The sequence below is a fragment of the Chamaea fasciata genome, unplaced genomic scaffold (genome assembly GCF_029207755.1).
Source record: "Chamaea fasciata isolate MVZ Bird 193981 ecotype frontalis unplaced genomic scaffold, bChaFas1.0.hap1 SCAF_20, whole genome shotgun sequence".
NCBI lineage: Eukaryota > Metazoa > Chordata > Aves > Passeriformes > Sylviidae > Chamaea > Chamaea fasciata.
The window spans coordinates 8,540,048-8,558,972 of NW_027094105.1; the positions used below are offsets into that span (position 1 = coordinate 8,540,048).

The 18,925-nt window shown below is 56.5% G+C and overlaps 1 protein-coding gene across 2 annotated transcripts in view; it reads left to right on the forward strand.

Annotated features, from left to right (window-relative positions):
• The first annotated feature begins 4,347 nt into the window (after positions 1-4,347).
• NOTCH1 (notch receptor 1) overlaps positions 4,348-18,925 on the forward strand; it is a 41,199-nt gene continuing 26,621 nt past the window's right edge. For both annotated transcript variants that reach the window (XM_066201541.1, XM_066201542.1), the window contains exons 1-2: positions 4,348-4,462; positions 6,102-6,183. In XM_066201541.1, the coding sequence (XP_066057638.1) occupies positions 4,405-4,462; positions 6,102-6,183 (140 nt within the window). In that variant the 5' untranslated portion in view covers positions 4,348-4,404. The remainder of the gene's footprint in view (positions 4,463-6,101; positions 6,184-18,925) is intronic.

The following is an 18,925-nucleotide window of genomic DNA, read 5'->3' on the forward strand; positions in this document are numbered from 1 at the left end:
TGCCCACAGCAGCAAGGACTGATTGTCCTTTGTCCCATGCCAACCCTGAACATCCTGATGGGACCAAATCCCACTGCGCTGCCAGGAGGAAACTTGTCCTCCATGGGCACGTGCTGCCAGAGCACTGTGGCAGAGGGATGGCATAATCGGTGTGATTTAACCTGTGACTGTCCAGGAGCAATCCTTCACTCAGCTATTTAAGAAAAATAAAATTAAAAAAAAAGAAAAATCAGGTTTGAGGCCATTCTTGCAAATCCAGCCTCTTTTCTCTGCTGCCCTGGAGAATCATGCCTTAATCCCATTAGGGGGAAGTTTGGGGTTAGTTTTACCTCGCAGACTTCATGACCAGAGCATTTTTATCTGCTCAGACTTTCCAGGATGCTCTACCTGCTTTGATTCACACTTAATTACTAAAAATTAGGGTTTTTTCGGAGCATGAGGAAGGGTGGGGGTGCATGTACCAGCATGAGGAGGGCTAACCCTCCGTGCTGCTCCAAAATCCAGATGGCAATGCCAAGCCAAGCGCGGTGGGGAAAGCAGGAGGGATCCAGTTTGATGTCTGCCTTATCAGTCTTATTTTTATTGCAGCGAAGGTATAAGAGCAAAATATTGATTGTGATGATAAAGAGATGAAAGTGTCAAGAAGGAATAGGCACACAAGTTGCTCAGGCGATTGGAAGCAGCGTTGGTTGTATTTAACAGGCATTTGCCATTAAAAAAAAACACGCCTGTTTTTATTTAAATAGCCTCGGGCAAATTTCTCACTAAACCAACTTTCCCACGCCAGCCTAGTGCTCTAACTCTGGTTTTTGGCAAATTTTTTCCTGAGCTGTCAAGGCAAAATATATATAAGAATGCTGGTCTCACTTAGGTTTTTTTCCAGCCCCTGGAGACATGAAAATAATTTACAGATGTGCATTACCTGTTTATATTTGTATTAAGTTTTGCTTAACGGACATGATTTTCTTAGCTTGCAGTAACAAAAAAAATATTCCCAGAGTTTCACTCATTTAATTTTAACTTATTAAAACTTTTAAACATGTGTGGAGGTTTCATGTTTTTAAATCACTAATCACATGGACAGTTGCCAAGGTTTCTATTAAAGCCTTTTACAAACACTATTTTTAAAAGGACCTAAAATCCCATTATTTTTAACCCCTGAAGACCACTCAGAATAAAAAGTTTCTTTGGATTTATGTCTTATTCACCTCTTATTGCAAAAAGATTTATGCTGAGGGCTGACTTCTGCCTTCCTCCCTTTTTTACTTTTGCTGGTTGAAGTCTCTGGAGGAGGCGTCTGGGAGAAGGAAACTTGAGGAGGTTCCCCACGAGGATCTTGAAGCAGATCCCCCTGTACCAGGGGAAGGATGGAACCAGATTAAAGCAGGACATCTCGCAGCAGCGCCTGGCTGGAGGAGCCCATCCTCGTGTTGAGACTTCCATGGGAAACCGCAGAGGACCCTTTTAGCTCCCTCCCAGCAGAGCCTTTTCCCCAAGCAGAGCCCCAGAGCCGCGGGGTCACAGAGCCCCCGGGTGATGGCAATAAATAGATGTATTTGACCTTCTGTGCTCGGGGGACGAGGCGGCGCGGCTGCGCGGCCGCGCGCCCGGCTCTGGCTGTGTTTATCCTCGGCCGTGTCCGTGGACACTGCACAGACCCTTCCAGCCACGGAGGAAACCCAGGGCCAGGGCTCACTCCTGGCTTCCCACGTGTCCTTTCAGACCAGCACCTCCAGGAGCAGCCTGGGACACACGGTTATGCAGTCTCCACACCACATCCCACCACCCTGAACATCCCTCAGCATCAGCACCTCTCCATCCCCAGCTGGCACAAGCGTGGCACCCTGACAGTCCCGTGTCCCCAGGCATGCCCATGATGGCCCAGAGGGGTGGGAGGGGTCTCTCCCAAGTCTCAGGGATCAAGTCCCAGAGCGCAGCTGAGCTGAATGCACGGTGCTTTCTGCACATGGAGAACAAGCCCGGGCAAAGCTTCGGCCAGTATTTCCAGGCAGGCAGAGCTGAGATGCTCCCTGCTCCATGGGCTCTGACAGACAGGGAAAGGGGGGAGGTGGAAAAAGAGCACAAAGTGTCCATCTCCAAGGATGCCCAAGTGGAGAAACCTCAGGCTGCCCTGGCACCTCCAGATGAGGCTGAGGACGATGACAAGGTTGCGGTGGCACAGCTGGGGTCACATCCCACTGCCCGGTTGTTGTCACCCTACTTGTGCCTGAAGGGAGGACAAGAACAGGCAGCACCCGCATTCTGGAATTGTTCAAGGCTCGAGCTATTGGTGGCACCTGGACCCTGAGTGGCACCGTGCTCCGCACAGGGCCCTGGCTCCCCAGCCCCGATCAGGGCACTCCTCTAGAGCCCAGAGTGGGGAAGGCAGGAGGAGCAGGGAAGGAGGGAGCCGCGGGAGCGAGGTACCGAGGTACCGCTGCAGGGCTCACGCCTTTGATCTGGTGAGCAGACTCTGCCCTTCGGTTTGTTTAATTGTTTCACACTTGCTCTGGAAATAGTTTACAACAGGAAGCAGTGGGATAACAGCAGGGCTGGCATGGGATGGGATGAGCCCGGGGGCTGGTGGAGAGGTACCCTGAGATGAGAGACACAGATGACCACAGTGTCACCTCCTTCCCATTAACCCGTTGCCAACCCTCGTTCCTCTTCCTCTTTCCCAAGCTCTCAGCCAGAGGCTGGCAGCCATCCCTCCGTGTCCTCATGTTTGGGAGCTGTAAAAGAGCCACCCAATGCCCTCCAACAGCTCAGAGGGGCTAGGGGAAGACCCAGGAGTCCAATGAGATCGAAGTACCCATGTGCCTGGGACAGTTGGTACCCCAAATTCTTCACACTCAGAGTTTTTGTTCCCCACCTTTGCAGGCACTGTGGCCTCACTGAGCAGGGCTGGCCCCCAAAACCCCGTGAGGAAGAATCATTTTTAAGCACCGTCAGACGGGCTGTTCCCGTCAGTGGTGTTCTGTGGGTTACAGCCCTGAGCACCCCCCTGCAGCCACCGCTCTCAGGAGACACCCACCAACACCAGATTAAGGGCTGTCCTGGGCTCAGGGCCTGGATGGATTTCAGGTGGGGCATTCCAGCTTGGTTTTCCAGGCTGGACTGTGGCACAGTGGCAGCTGGGGCAGGAATGGGGATGAGGGCACAGGCGACCCCCTGTCCCTGCTGCTCTAACGGGAAAGCTGCAAACGTGGGGCTTGTGGGGTTGCCCCTGGGTTTGGCTTCCCTGCTTCTCCCAGTGTGTTTGTTTATTTGTGGATGCAGCGCATGGGGCTGGCCGGGCTCTGCCTGGGAGTTCATGAGTTCACAGCACAAAACAAACAACATCCGACCCAGCTCCGTGCGAGCTGCCTGCACCTGCGGGGGAGCTGGGTGGGAAACGGCTCCGTGTACCTGCACACACCTGAGTCCTGCTGGGGGTCAGGAGGGGAACCCCACACTGCCATTCCCAGCACCCAGGGGATGGGATATCCTGGTCCCCCAGAGCAACCACCCCAGTCCTGTGGTTTGTATGACCCAGGTCCTGGCACGGACACACCGTGGGTCAGCCTGGGGCCTCCTGTGGTCACTCTGTGGGTACTGCGGCCCCAGGGGCTGTACTGGGGAAGCTGTGCAAAAGGACTGGGGAGGCTATACTGGGAAAACTGTGCAGGAGCTGCACTGGGACCATGGAGGAGCTGCACTGGGATTTTGCGGGGTGTGTAGAGGGGAGGCTACACCAAAACTGGGGTGGGGGCTGAACTGAGGGTGTCCGAAGCTGCACTATGGAAACGCAGGGCTGCTTGTAGGGGCTCCATGGAAGCGTCCGGAGCTGTGCTGTAGTGGCTGCACGTGAGAGCTGCACTGGAGCTGTACTGGGAGTGGGGGGCTGCCCTGCGGGCTTTGGGGGACTGCAGAGAGGAGGCTGCACGGAGAGAAGGAGCTGCACCCGGTGCCTCCATGTGTGTATGCGGGGGGCTGCACCGGGGGTGTCCGGTGGCTGCACAGAGGGACGCGGCTGCCCCGGCACTGCCCGTAGGGGCTGCGCGGACCCCGCAGCCCCACTCGCATCCCACTCGGGGACCCTCCGTGGCGGGAAGGGGGCTCCCAGCGGCGGCCCCCCGGGCTGGGCAGGGAGGAGCGTCTCGCCCGTCCCGTCCCATCCCCTCCCGTCCCGTGGCTCCCGGCCCGCCCCGCACCGTCCCGTCCCGCCCCCCGCCGCCCGGCCCGGCCCGCCGGGGCTGAGCAGCCGCGGGAGGCGCCGCGTTCGGAGTCGCTGCGCTCGGGCGCGCTGCGTTTGGGGCTCCCGGCGGGGCGGCGCGGACCCGCACAGGCACCGGCACCGGCTCGGCTCGGCTCGGCCGAGGCCCCGCGGATCTATGCGGCTGTGAGCGGCGGGAGCAGAGCGGGATGGAGCGGCTCCTGGCGCCCGGCCTCCTGGTGCTCCTGCTGCCCGCCCTGACGCGAGGTGAGGGCCGCCGCCACGGGCCCCGCACCGGCCGCCCCGCAGGAAGTTTGCCGGGAGCGGGGCCGGGCGCGGCGGGCACCGGAGCCCAGCGGGGCACGGCGGGCACCGGAGCCCCGCGCCGTCGGGGGGTCCGGGCCGGGAGGTTCCCGTGGGAACCGGGACTCGGCTCCTGCGGCGGGACCGGAGCGCGGCGCCCTCGGGGAGGTCCGGGGTCCTCGTGGGAACCGGGCTCGGTGCCGCGGGATGCGCCGGGACTGCGCTCGGCTCTTGCGGGAGAACCGGAGCTCGTTGCCAGCGGGAGAACCGGGACCGGAACCGTGTTGGCAGAGCGGGGCTGAGCCCCGCGGGGGTGGCCGGAGCTCGGGGGAGCCGGAGCGGCGCGGCGGGGCCGGGGCTCGGTGCCCCGAAGGAGGCGCTCGGGGCCACCGGGAGCCGGAGCTCGGTGCCCGGGGCTGCCGCGGGGAGCGGCGCTCGCTGCCGTCGGGGGGAGCGGAGCTCGGTGCCGGGGGAACCGGGGCTCGGCCCGGCGGAGGGGCGCGCAGGGCGGCCGCGCTCCTGCTGCTGTTCTGCGAGAGCTTTTTGACCGTTTTGCAAATTTTTCTCGGTTTCCTGTTTCTTGAAAGTCGGGGCCCCTCGGGGCCCCCCCCTCCGGGGCGGATCCGGTGCATCACCGCAAAGCGCTGCGCGACCGTCGGGGGCAGCGGGTCGGGGCACAGGGAAGGAGACCCTAAAGCGGCCGGGGGTGTGGGACGGAGTGGGGGACAGCCCATCCCGGGACCCTGCAGTGTCCCTCTGCCCAAGGACCGAGCTAATAGCCCCTTCCGGAGAGGCCTGAGAGGATTTTGGGAGCGAAGGCAGCGGTGCTGCTCCCACCACAGGGCTGGGAGGCGTCGGAGGCAAAGTTTGTAGAAAGTTGTGCCCGGCCGGAGCGTTCCCCAGCACCCCAGCCCGTCTGCCGTGGAACACGGAGCGCCGGGGGGGTGTCCCCGGGCTGCGGGGGCTCGGCAGCCGTCCAGGGCAGGATCTGGGTTGTGGTGGTGGCGGTGCGAAGCTGCAGTCGCTCAATGTGAAACTGCCCCGGCTGCACACGCGTGTCGCGGAACCAGTTACCGTGAAGAGCGAGAGGGCAGAGAAGGGGAAGAGCGAGCCGGGGTGGAAATCGGAAGCGATTCTGGTACTTTTCGGCGAGTTGCTGTGGTAACTCTGCAGAATTAGGCTCTGAGGGCCAGACAATGAAACCTTTACTGATAGCAAGTTATGACGGGCGACTCATTTCGTTACCGAGCTCACGGTAACTAATGGGCCCCGGGCTGGATGTTTTTTCCCAAATGGCATTTGTCAATCAAGGGCCTGATCTGCGGTTTCTCTCTGTCAGTCCTCCTGCTGGAGGAGCAGGCACAGCCTACCCTCGAACCCACCCTGGGTTTATTTTTAGGCAAGCCTCTCAGCGCAGGGGCCACACAGTCCCTGCCCTGTCCATCACCCTGCAGGGTGGACCCCGCCTCACCAGGCTGTGCAGGCACAGGGGGTCTGGGGCTCTCAGCGAGCCTGTCCCCAGCCCAGGTGACACCAGGGGATGCAGCCCCCCTGCTGCCACCAGGGCCCTGAGCTGTGGCTAATGCTGTCCCTCTTTTTACAGGTTTACGGTGCTCGCAGCTTGCCGAATCCTGCCTCAACGGGGGCAAGTGTGAAACTTTTCCCAACGGGACGGAGGTGTGCCAGTAAGTATGGAGCAGCCAGAGGATTTTCATCTCCCCCGACCAAAGTTATTGACATGCATGTTGACTTTGCTTTGAAGGCTCTGGATTTAATAGGGCAAGATGCGTTTTCTTTCCTTGAGTGGCAAGAATAACCTGCTTGTGTAGGAGTCACCGCGAGTTTGGCAGGATCGGGCTTTGTTCCTGGCTGGGTGGAAAAACATGGGCAAAGGGCCATGTTTTGCTGGTGTTAGCCTATGCAGACTGCCCTGCGGATGGAGCAGGAGGTAGGGCCAGCCCGCGGCGCTCCTTGGACCATCGGGCGGGGACGGAGGCTGTCTGTCTTGTCTGTTTTCCAGCTACTCCCTCCTGGCCCTGAAGCGTTGCCTTTCAGTCCCTTGCACACTTAGGGTGACCGGTACATCTCCAATAAACACTCGTGAGAGGTTTCATGGCATGACTCTGGCTGCTGGAGCTGCCCCAGTGGTGTCCGTGGGCCCGTGAGGCATCGCCAGGAGAGCAGGGCACCTCCTCCTGCAGCCCTGCCGGTGCTGGTGCCAAGCTGTGGTCTAGCCTGGCATTCCTGGTGGGACCTGGCACCCAGGCTGGGGCTTTCTCCAAGCTGATTGTGGGGAAACGGATGTGTAAAGCATTGGGACTCTTTGAAGGACCAACCGACCCACCGCAGCGATGGCCGATTCACTCCAGGCTCCCAGGGAACAATAACCAAGAGAAATGAATAAGACTCCAGCTCCCTTTTTAAAACTATTCCATAAAAGAAATGTGAATGGGCAAGGCTCTGTTTTCCGGCCAGATTTCCCCTCTGCCTGTTGAACATGGCCTGAGCTGCGAGCAGGCGGGGAGACGTTCCCACCCACCCCAAATTTCCAAATAGGAAGTCCTCGGCGGAGGAACCTGAAGGCATTTCCAATCCCAACCTGTTGAATGGCAGTTTCCCTTGACAATGTGTGTTGCTTTTTTTGCAAATCCGCCTGGGTGCCGTTACTCTGCCCAGTAGCCGGGCACCTCCCGCCCCCTTCTCCAAGCTGAGCCCCCCAACCCTTTGGTGCAAATAAATCAGCAAATCAATCAGGCACATGAGCAATTTAATGGACAAAGGCTGGGTCCCTTTGTGAGGCACTAATGAATGCACGCCACTTTTTTTTGCACAGAAGCCCTTACCAACGCTTGACGCTCTAAATCTTGTTTTCTTTCATTCAAAGAGCGACAGCTGGGATTCGGTCGAAATTCGGCAGCTATTGTTAAGGGAGGCAGATTAATGCTGTGTGACTAATCATGTATGGCTTCCCAGAATGCCCAACCCTCCACCCCCTCCCCAACCTTACACCCCTCCTTTTCCTTGTGGTCATTCTTTCCTTTTTTTCTTAAGTCTCTGCAACTCCTGATTTACATTTCATGTGCAGATGGTGATGGAATCTAATTAGGTCTGATGTGTGCGAGCTCTATTTGGAGAAGCCTCCAAAGTAGGCTTGGGGTGGGTAGTTATTTTTTGTTTTTTGTTTTTAAAAGAGAAAAAGTTAACTTTAAAGAAGTTCTCGGTTGCTGGCTGTGAATTGCCACTTCTGTCGTGGCTGCAGATGCTTCGTGAGTGTGTGTGAGCACAAGGTGTGTGCTCCGGGTGTGTTAAAGCTCTTGTCCCGTGCAGGGCGATGGGGGCAGATGTTGGAGGCGCAGCCAGACTGAAGGAAGGTGCAACTTCCCAAGTTACCTGATAGCAACTCTCAAAATCCTGGGTTTTTTTCACTTTGTTTGAATATCTCTTGACGAGGAGCTTTCCTTCCAAGCTTCTTAAACAAAGCAGAGCCAAGAGCACAAGATGCCAGACGCAGAAAAGCTTGGCACTGCCCTTTGGCGCCTGCGTGAAATGCACCATTTTGGCTGCTGGCCACATCTCTGCTCGGCCTGGCACTTAACAAAGTTTGGCCATAAAGCCCCTTTGTGCTGCCCCCACAAATCCAATTAGAAAAGTGGAGTGAAATAAATAGTGTACGAGGGGGACGCTGCTCCAGAGGACGAGTGTCCCGGAGCTTGTGGCGGGGCAGAGCTCGTTGGGTTACGTGGAGCCAACTCTGATAACTCCGAGCCCAGGTTATCAGCCCTGGTACGGAAAGGGAACCGCCAGGAGCTTTCTCTGCCTTTTATTATTTTACAGGGATAGTTTGTAAAGCTCCAGGTGCCTTATCTTGCTTGTCCCTTTGCCAGGCGGTGCAGGGCGCGCAGGGCTTTGGTTGAATGGAGGGGACCAAGCTCTGGATTGGAGGGCTTGAGACAGAAGCGCCCTAATTAAGCTCCTTTGGAGCTGCTTTCCATCTTGGCAGGGTTATCCGGGTCTTTCAGCACAGGAAGAGCAGCAGCAGTTTTGTGGGTGTTGCACAGACCCCAGCTGAAGGCTCTGGGTGTTTTTGTCCCAGGGCTGGAGCTTTAAAAGGTCCAGGCTGGAGCTGGTGGCTGCTGCGGGGCTTGGCGTGAGGTTCCGTGGTGCTGGGCAGCTGTGGCATTCCAGAAAAGGCACTCGCCTTGGACTAAGGCATTTTCCCAGACTAAATGAGAAGGTTTTTCCAAGAGGTCGTTTCTGACTTCTTGTGATAGCTCTTAATTAGACTGTTGGATAACCCTAGTTTTGACTGGCATCCCTTGCAAATGTGTCGGGCTGATTTTAGCTCCCCGTGCCATGTGACATTTATTCCCAGGACCTCCCTTGCTCTGCTAGTTAAAAGCAGATGGCCTTGAGAGAGGGCTGAGCTTCCAGCCCCGCTCCACCAGCCTCTCACCATTAAAGCCAGAGGAGCTGTGCCTGGGTTTCTCCTCTCGCTCAGAGAAGCAAAAGAGACGGTGGAGGGGAAGAATAAGTTAAATTAATCACTGGGCTTGTGCTGAAAAAGGGGAAAAGTCGGTTTGCTAAAGTACTTCCTCTGTTTATGAATCAGCGCAGCGTTGTCGTTCAGCCAGGGCAGTGGCTCCTGAGCCGGTGCCCGTTGCCACCACCAGCTTCCACGGGCAGCGGGCCAGAAACATGGGAAGAAACACTCTGAGGGGGACTGTAGTGGGAAGAGGTGATTATTTTAGCTCAAAACTCTTTCAGGAGACAACCAGGAAGGCAGAGGAGTGATGTGAGCCCCGCGAGTTTCTGTGCCCTTCAAGTTATTCAACTGCTCAGTCATTGTTATCTCATTGTAAAGGGCGGAAGTTTCCTTCTGGTTTGGTTTTTCTCATGTGCTTCAACCCAACGTTATTTCCATGAAATAATAACAAAGAAAAAATGCAGTCTCGGTGCTGGAGAGGAAGAGGGTGGAGTGTTGAACAATCAACCAGAGGAAGCCCTTAAAGAAGTAGACGAGCAGTGATTCAGCCATGTTGAGAACTCTTGATGGCTCTTTCGAGTTTGATCTCATTCTCGGAAAGAACAAGGTGGAAATGGGTAAGAGGGGAGATTAAAAATACCAAAGTGTCACCTGTTGCGGATTCCAGTGGAATAGAAACTGCAGCCCAGCTGCTGAGCTCATTGGGACAGCCCTGGGGGTTTTAGCTCTTGTCTAAGAGATTCTGTTTGTATCTCTGCTCTCTGCAAGGTGTCTCGACGGTTATCACTTGTCTCAGGTGGTCCCACTCACTCCTGCTCTGTGTCCTTGGCATTTTATTGCTTGGGCTGAGGTTTTTTTGCTTGGTTTTTCTCTTGGCTTGGATACCTGTGGTGACCAGAGGGTTGTCCTGTGTGACGAGCATTGGCTGTGTTTGGGAGGAGATCTCTCTGCAGGTCCCTCAGCAGCACCCACAGCACGGAGATGAGCAGAAATTGGGGTGATGCAGGGGGGATCAGGAACTCACAGTGGTGTTCATCACCTCAGATTAGTGGGGCCATTCCCCACCAGCTCCTCAAAGCTGTGTCCTCACAGAATGGTTTGGGTTGGAAAGGACCTTTAAAAGTCATCTGCAATGAGCAGGGACATCTTCAATTTCCATGCTCTCGTGTTGTGAAGCAGTGCACGGGGCTCTGCTCCCTGGGGCTGGAGGTCACTCACTCCGTGGTATGGGGTATGTTTTATTCCGCCAAAATCTGTTCCATCTCAACACCTGACCCTCTGTCTTCCTTCCTGCTGGCAGCCGCAACGCGTCCATTCGTTCCAGCTGATACCTCACACCTGGCCTCACCTCCCAGGCTGTGATGGTTTATTGTATGTAGCATGAGGGCGACACGTATAAGTCACTGCAAGACCAGGCTATTCACCAATTAAGGGCTCGCACAACATAATCAGGAGGCTGTTAGCAAGTTTTAAAATAACATTGTTTGGAAATTAACCTGCTTTTTCCAGGCCTGGAGGTGTGGTGACCCTCGTTTTGCTCCTGTTGGTTGATGTCCCAAGTGGTGGCGGCGTGTGTACATGAGTGGAATGTGAAATTTATAGAGCATCAGCGTGTTTAACGAGGGAGTAGCCCCGGGGTGCACTTAGGGAGAGCTGGTGAGCTCTGGATCTGGATGGAGACTTCTCCGTGCTGCCAGGTGAAGGTTTTGCACTGTGTGTTGGAGCTGCAGAGTGGAAGAGCCTCTGGGATGTAACTTTAATCCCCCATGGAAAGCAGACCTGCTTTCCTGTCTTGGTTGAGTCCTGTCTTCTTCCCAGTGGCCAAAAAGGTGTTCAGGGTCCCCTGTTCCACTCAGGGCTGTGTGCAGCCAAGGACTCAAGGACCTGCCAGGCTCCTTCTGCTGCCTGAGATGGGGGCAGCACCAAGGGGCACTTGGGCTGGTCACTCACCACTCCCCAAGCTGGGCTTTTCCTGCAGCTCTACTTTGTGTTCAGGGCTAGAAAGGTCAGCAGTCTGGAGAAGTGATGGTTTGGGATGATTCCAGTTTCTCCCTAAATGGTGTTTTCGTCTCATTACCTGCCCGTGGCACGTGGTGCTGAGCCCCATGCCTGAAGGATGGTGCTGCATCCACCCATGCCAGCAGCTGTGCCCAAATCCCATCGGTCCCTGATGCTGCCTTGCTGCATCATGGTGTCCTCATGAGCCCAGGTTTGCTGCAGCCAGACTTCAGAAATGCTGCTCTGGTGTCAAGGGGGAATGCAGGATTTTTGATTCTTGGGTATCTGGGTGTGGAGGCACCCAGGAGCAGAGAGGTGTGAGGGCCAGGCCCTGCTGGCTGGACTTTATAGCAGAGCTCCTGTGTGTGGTGTTGGGAAGTCTTTGCAGCACCCCGCTGGTCCCGGTGACACCAGACCGTGGCAGCTCCCCAGGACAGTTAGGGATGCCCACCTGGGAACTCCCCAGTGTTTAGCGCCTGGGTCTTGCTGGTAGAGCAGCTCAGTGCTGCTCCCAGCTGAGCGTCTGGCCAAGTGTGATGGTGCCTGTTCACACCTGGCCACCCACATCTGGACTCTGCCTTCCTGTCGTGCACGTCTGATGGCTCAGATCCTCTCCTGTCACCTCCTCGTGCTGGCAGGTCCCCCGTGGGCAGGGTCTGTGGTACAGGATGGTGTTGGGGTTTCCACATATCTCAAGCAATTTCCTGGTGGTGAATAGGGTGATTGCGGAACTGTAGAATAGTTGGGGTTGGAAAGGACCTTAAAGATCTCGTTCCACCCCCTGCCATGGGCAGGGAGCACCTTCCACTAGCCCAGGTTGCTCCAAACCCTGTCCAACCTGGCATTGGACACTTCCAGGGATCCAGGGGCAGCCACAGCTTCTCTGGGCACCCCGATGATGCTGGAGGTTCCCGCTGGTAAATGCCGTGCTTGGTGTGAGAGATGCAGGGGTGAAACCTCTGTGAGGTGTTGGGGGAGAGGTGTTTGGCTGGGCTATATGGGAAGCTCTGCCCCCAGAAATAATGTTTTCAGTTGGAAGGAGCCTGCAGTGATCACTGAGTCCAACTCGTGCCTACCACCTCACGTGCAGCAGAATTCGTGCCGTGCTTAAATCCAGCCATACCCAAAATCAGTTCTGTTGGGAATCACAGAATACCCTGAGCTGGAAAGGACCCGCAAGGACCGTGGAGTCCAACTCTTGGCCCTGCACAGAACAAGCCCAAAATCCCAGCGTGTGCCATGGGAGCGGGATGCTGGTGAGAAGCGAGCTCGGGGTGTGCCTCCCTCGCACAGCTGTAATTAAGGTCTGCTTTAAGCTCTCACCCATCACGTCCTCCCCTTCCCCCCGTGGCAGCCTGGAGTTAATATTGGAAAAGCCAGTTAAACAGTTAATGTTTAGGCCATGGTTATTAGGCCCTTGCACATTTCCAGCAAAGGGAGCCGAGTCGCATTTTAATGGGAAACTTTCATGCTCAGTCAAGTCGCAAAAATTTATTTGCGGCAAAGTCATTTTCTTTTAACAAGTTTTCACCCTAATTCCCTTCCCCAAACCCTGGATTTAATGGTATTTATATGGGAAATGGATTTATTAAGTTTTAATGATGCTATAACGTTGCCCTTATTCAATAGAAGGGGCACCGTGCAGGCAAGTGGCCTGGTGGTGGTGGGCTGGGAGGGCTGGGTGCCACAGGGGCACCCAAGGGTGGGGAACCTGTTGCTTTGGGCTTGATTTAAAGTCACCATGGCTGAGAGTGGCAGTGCCAGCTTTGCTTCCACCCTCTGGGCTGTGCCTGGTCTGTTGTCAGGACTGAGTCTGGCACCCTGCTGCCGATTGCTCCTCATCCTCTGCGGTGCGATGTGACGCTGCTGCCTGTGCCTGTCACACCTGTCCCCAAGAGGAGCATGGAAGGGAGCCTTGGGCACTGTGGCTGTTGGCTTTCTCAGCTGCTCTGCCCCATGTCAGCAGGGTGATGGGGACCCCAAGGGCCACACGCTCCCTGCTGGCATCGCTGCCCTGGGGATCAAGAATTTGTGAGTGTCCCGTGGTTTATTTGAAGGAATTTTCTGCTGTCTAGGAGCAGCCATGGGGGTGAGCATGTCCCCAGCATTCCTGCCCCACTGGAGCATCCCTGCTTTGGGGGGAACAGGAGGAGACCCTCCCAAAGGCACTCCTGGCTGGTTAACCCATGGGATGGCTCCTCTGAAGCAGGTGGAGGAATGTGGCTGTCCGCTGGGATGTGCAGCTCCCGCGCCGGCCGGAGCTCTGGGGCGGGCTGGGAGAGTGACCCCGCTGGGGAGCAGCCCGGGAGGAGGGGGGGGACCTGTCCCCGGCCCCCAGCCCCTATTAAAATGTTAGACACAGACCTCCAAGTCAAAAGGCAGGGCGACAGACGGCCCTTTCACAGGGCCTGCTGCTCCCCACAAAAGGGGGGTTTCCAGGGGAGGGGGGCAGGAATGCGGGCTGCGGCCGGAGGGCAGAGCCGCCACCATTGTCCCTGCTCCCTCGGCGAGGGCGTCATGTTGACACAGGGATTTCTGCCGGCAAAAGGTGTCGGAGGCAGAGGCTTCCCTCCCTCTCTCGCCCCGTTTCCTTGGTTAAACTCGGCAGCAGCAGAAATCCCGGGATACAGATCCCAGGAGCTGATACCCGTCTGCTCCCGGGTGTTTTACGTCCTTAAGCTCGTGGTTTCCAAGTGGGCAAGAGTTTTGTTGCTAATAACTATTTTTGGGAGTTTTGCTTGTGCAGGGAGGCCAGCAGCTCCATGGCTGTGAGGTTGAGAGGAGCTGGATCCATCCTTGTCTGGCCATTGCCACCTTTGCCCACTCCCCATCCCACTGAAACATCCCCGGCAGGAATTTCTCTGGCTTCGTGCCACGGGGCACCCGTGTGCTCTGCAAAACCCCCCTCTCCTCCTTGTTTATAAATATCAGGGCTAAAATTAGCTTGTTTAAACTTTTGGTGGCTGTTCAGATCCTAATCGTAGGTTTCAAGCTCAGGATTAGACGAGTGGGATGGTGGGGTCACGAGTGGGAGTTTTCCATATTTGGCTCTGGGGCAGCGCGGTGTTTAGCCAAAACTTGGTTTGAGGGGGAAAGGGGAAGAAAGAATGAGTCCATCATCATTTAGTGAGATGCTGACACTGGGGCTGTGTGTGCCAGAGCTCTGAGGGCGCAGCAGAGTGAATCCAAGCTGCATGGGCAGCAAGTGCTGGGTCCAGAGCAGGGGAGAACCAGCAGTTACCCCAAAAGGGGTGGGGAGGGAAGGGTGACCTCAGGCACCAGCAATGCTGGGCTGACAGGCAGCCTGTGGAGGTAGACATTCCTTATCTCCCCCAAATTCTGACTTTTCCTTCTGCTGGCTTAAAGAGTAAAACACTTGTAGAGGGCAAAAGCAGGGAGCAGTTGCAGGGAGTGCTCCCAGAAGTTACAGGGGCCGGGTGCCATTCCAGTGTCTGACGGGCACTGTGGGGTTTTTTTTGGGGGAAGCTGCCCCAGGGAAGTCACACGGGTGGGTGATGGGGCTGTGTGCCAGCCTCAGCCCAGGCTGTGTTCCCTGGGGATCCTCTGCTGGAAGCACATCCTTCGTGGTCACCCCATAAATGGGCTCCTGCAAGAGAAGGAGCAGGGGCCAGGCTGAGCAGAGGCTCCCACAAACAATGGGGCTGTGCAGCTTTACACCGGCAGAGGATATAAAAAAAAAAAACATCGACTGGGGAAAACAAATATTTCATAGCAGCCATTGTTGAGGGTGGGAATGAGGCGAGTTTTGTCTTGGGCTCTTCCTTCAGACATCTTTCATGTTTGTTGTGAATGAAGCTCCATTGAAAGGCAGCTCCTTCCCAGGTAGCCAGTTACCACCCGTGAATAGCCTGGCCACTCTGCTTAGTAATGGGATTATATTGTTTTTCATTACAATGGGAACTTTGATTCCCAAACTGTCCTGACTAACGTCTGCTTAAGAAACAAAGCCATTTTTTTTTTCCTCCTTAGGAGGAACAGGGCTCTAGCATGTTGGTTTTTTTTTCCCCACTCCTGTCCATGAGTATATGCAGCTTTGGGAATTCCTTTAGTTTCTCTCCAGATGAAAGTCTGGATCTTAAAAATCTCAATTAGATGACTTGGGCTAGGTGAAAAATGAAATGGAACAAGAGAAAAAAGAAACAAAACAAAACAAACAAAAACACATCAAAGACTTGGGATTGCAGTTTGCTTTTTTAATTAAACAAGAATGGAGATCTGCTCTTGCTTTATTAACCTGATGTCACTTGGAGTAACCTGCTGCTTTGCCAACCACCTCCCTGTGTGAAACTCTGCTTTTTTCCCAGGCTGGTGTCCCAGAGTGTTTAATAAAGCAGGACCTGGGTGAGACTTCTTAAAAAACCACCACTTAGGTCTTGCTCTGGGTTTTGGTACTGGGAGCTCCGTCGTGGCTGCTGGAGGTTTCTGTGGGGCTGTGCCGGTGCCGGGGGAGCTTTAGGGGGTGCATCACCCAGTCGGGGTGCCCCACATGGGTGAGGACAGCTGGGCAGCTCTGCCTTCATGCCTTGGCTCTCCTGGGAGCTGTGGTGAAGCCTTTGGTTCCTCAAGTGCCAGGAAGCACCGAGCAAAGCTGCAGGTGAGGTGTGGTGAGCCTGGCTGTGTCTGCTGCCAGAGGGGGCTCAAGCAGCCCCCCCAGCCCCTGGCTGCCAGGGAACAGGGAGCATCCACAGCCCCACGTGCTCCAGGGAGGTCAGGGCAGCATCCAAAAGTATTCCTCGTCTCCCTGCACCCATTTCCTTCTCTGTGCTCCTGGTGATGCTGGGTGAGGAGGTGAGGGGCAAGAGAGCAGGGTCCTGAGCTCTGATTCCCCAGCAGGATCATGTTCCAGACCTCCCTGCCTTCGCCTGGCTCCAGAGCGTGCTCCTGTGTCAGCAGGATGTTTCCAAGGCAGGGAGCCATCCCGGAGAGCACAGTGTGCACCTGTTGCTCCATGCATCACGGGAGGGATTCTTGGGGAGGCAGTGGAATGAGAAGGAATGGAATAAGATGGAGTAAGAAGCAGGTTTCATCTCTCAGGGACGTGGAGATGTATCCCCAAGCACTGGCCTTTTTCTCTGGTCACGTTGGAGCCAGGGGAGATCAGGGCTGGCAGTGAGCAAACGTGTCTTACGGGGAAGGGTGGAACTTCAGGAGAAAGCTGGGGTGTTGCTCCCAGGCTGTGCCAGGCAGGCAGCCACTGGCACGACTGGAAAGGTGACTCTGATGGAAATCAGGCTCCCCCCTGCCTGGGCTGTGCAGCTGCTGGAGGGCAGGGGAAGGTGTGGGGCAGGAGGTTGTGGTTCTATTGTCAGCCTGAGGATGACGGTTACCCCGAGAGGTGTGGGGACAGCGGGGTAGGGCCCTGTCACTGCTCTGCACCTGCGAGCAGCCTGCAGTGCCTCTCTGGGCTGTTGTGCAGCCTAAGGGAGGCTCTCCTGCGGGTTGTTTCTCCTTCCCTCATCTGTTGCCAGCAAACATGTGAAATCTGAGTGTCCTGCTCACGTTCGGCCACTTGCTTCGCCCCGTGGGGTCCCGGCCCCGCTGGCACAGCCACCCACAGGTCACACAGCACAACATTTGCTGCTGCACAGGGCTCTGGGGGTGTGAAGGTCCCTCGGGGGGACCCTCTGCACCACTCAACGTCACAGCTGTGGTCCTGAACCTTCTCTGCGCTGGGGTGGCTTTGCCTGAGACTCTGGGGCTCATCCGAGCCACAGGTACCACGGAGCAGAGGAGGACATCCCCCAGCCCAGCCTGTCGGGGTGGGGGCCTCTCCCCGTGGTGGGAGACCCTACACCCAGCCCCAGGGAGTGTCCTGGTCCCATTAGTCTCAAGTGGCCCCAAAATGGTGCTCGAGTAAAGACCTGAGCCTGCCCTGCTCAGCTTTCCCACGCTGCTCATACCTTGGGGAAAACAACCACGGCCGTTTTTGCTTCCAGCAGTTGAGGGTGAGGAAGAGGCTGGGTGATAGCAGAGCAGATAAGAATCAGCCTGGATGTGGGGCCAGGATGGGGCTCCCTGCCAGCCCCCCTGTCCCCTCCTGCAGTGTGGGGCTGCCCCCTGAACCTCCCCCTGTATAGGATAGGCATGGGGGCAACCCGTGCGTGTCCTCCAGCTTACACCTGGTTTCCACTTTGCTTGTTGGGGTTTTTTTTTTGTACATTTTAAGCCCAGAGTGGGTTTTACCTCCAGCCCTGCCACGGTTTCAGCATCCCTTGGGAGGAGGACACGCTGGGGCCAGGCAGGAGAGCAGAGGGTGATGTGAGCCGAGAGGTGATGCAGGCTCAGGTGTGAGCCGAGGGGTGATGCAGGCTCAGGTGTGAGCCGAGGGGTGATGCAGGCTGAGCCCCCACCTCCAGGACAATCCCCCATGCAGCCAGCACCTCTGAGCCACGCCCTGCCCGCGGGGCTGTGCTTGTGCAGGGCTGAACATCCCGAATTTTTGAACAAAGCCCCCCCCCCCGTGCCGCCGTGCGGGAGCCGCCCCGGGGCGGGCTGGGCTGGGCTGCGGCAGCGCCTGGGTGTCATCTGTGCCGGCCGTGGCAGATGGCAGCTTAGTGCAGAAAGGAAAACATTAGTCTTGGGTCAGAGGTCGCAGAAACATCTGCCTCGGGATGCTTTCAGTGCCCGCATTGCTGCGGAGGGACAAAACCTGTTGCTGGTGGGATGGAGGAAAAGCTTTGCAGGGACAGAGCGAACAAAGGGCTGGCAGCACCAGAGCCGCACACGGGGAGCACCCAGAGCAGAAACCACAGGCTGGGGGGGATTGGATGGGCACAGCAGCACTGCTGGTGGGGCCAGAGGTGCTGGAAGCTGTGGCAGCCCAGCCAGCAGAGGGGTAGAGCAGAGCTGAGGCAGCAGCCCTCGTTGGCTCTGATATTCCTTCATGCTTTTGATAATCTGATCTGCTGAGCTCTCCTGCAGCCTTGCTGGAATAGCCGCAGCGTTGGGCCGCTGGTTGTAACTCCTTAAGGATGTGCAGCAGACACAACAAATGCACGTGCCCCTGCTGAGCAGATCCAGATTTGGCCCAGGCTTGGTGCTGGGAGCAGAGTGGGAATTTGGGGCCGCTGTTGCTGTTCCCAGGCTGTCCCCAGGGACTGCTGTCTGACCTTGGACAAGGCCTTCTCCATCACCCTTCACACTGGCCATGGATCATGCAGATTTATAGGCCGGCAGCTCAGTGCATTATTAATCGCGTCCCCCCCTCAGCACAGTTTGCACTCGGATGCTCATTCCGAGGGGGAAGACACATCCCAGCCTGGTGCTGTGGGAATCCAGCTCCCAGCCTCTGCCTGACCCTCAGAAACAAAAAAAGCCGCCAGGATTGCCAGCAGCCCCAGACACCCGGGGGTGTAAATCAGTGTGCTCACCCCTGCAAGGAGCACCCTCATCCACAGGGATGGGGAGTGGCTGCTGTCCCCTGCCCTGCCTTGGTGGAACACACCCCAGGAGTGTAGAGTTGTGAGATTGTCTGCTGGAATGGTGCTGGGAGAGGGAGCATTGTGTGTTGGAGCAGGGCTTGGCCATCCCCGGGGTGGGGACTGGGATTGGGATGGTTGGGATTGGGATGGGGATGTCGTCACCCTCCATCCAGTGGCTAAAATGGAGCGTTTGATGCCTCCTCTGCACATTAATGAGTCAACGGAAACAATGAGGGAGACACACCGGTATTTTTAGCCATTCCTGCCTGCTTTGGGAACGGGGTGCTCGTCATGCCTGGAGCTGGGACTGCGACCACACCAGCCCAACTGAGGCTTTCACAGAGGCTGCTCAGGACCTCGGGCAGCTTTGCCACATTTCACCACCTCAAAGCCGCTTTCTAATGGCCCTGCTGAGCTGTTTTGATCCTGCAGCACCCGCCCTGTCCTCTGCCAACACATCTATCTGTAATTAAAGCCGAGCTTTAATGTCTCCTATGCTAATTT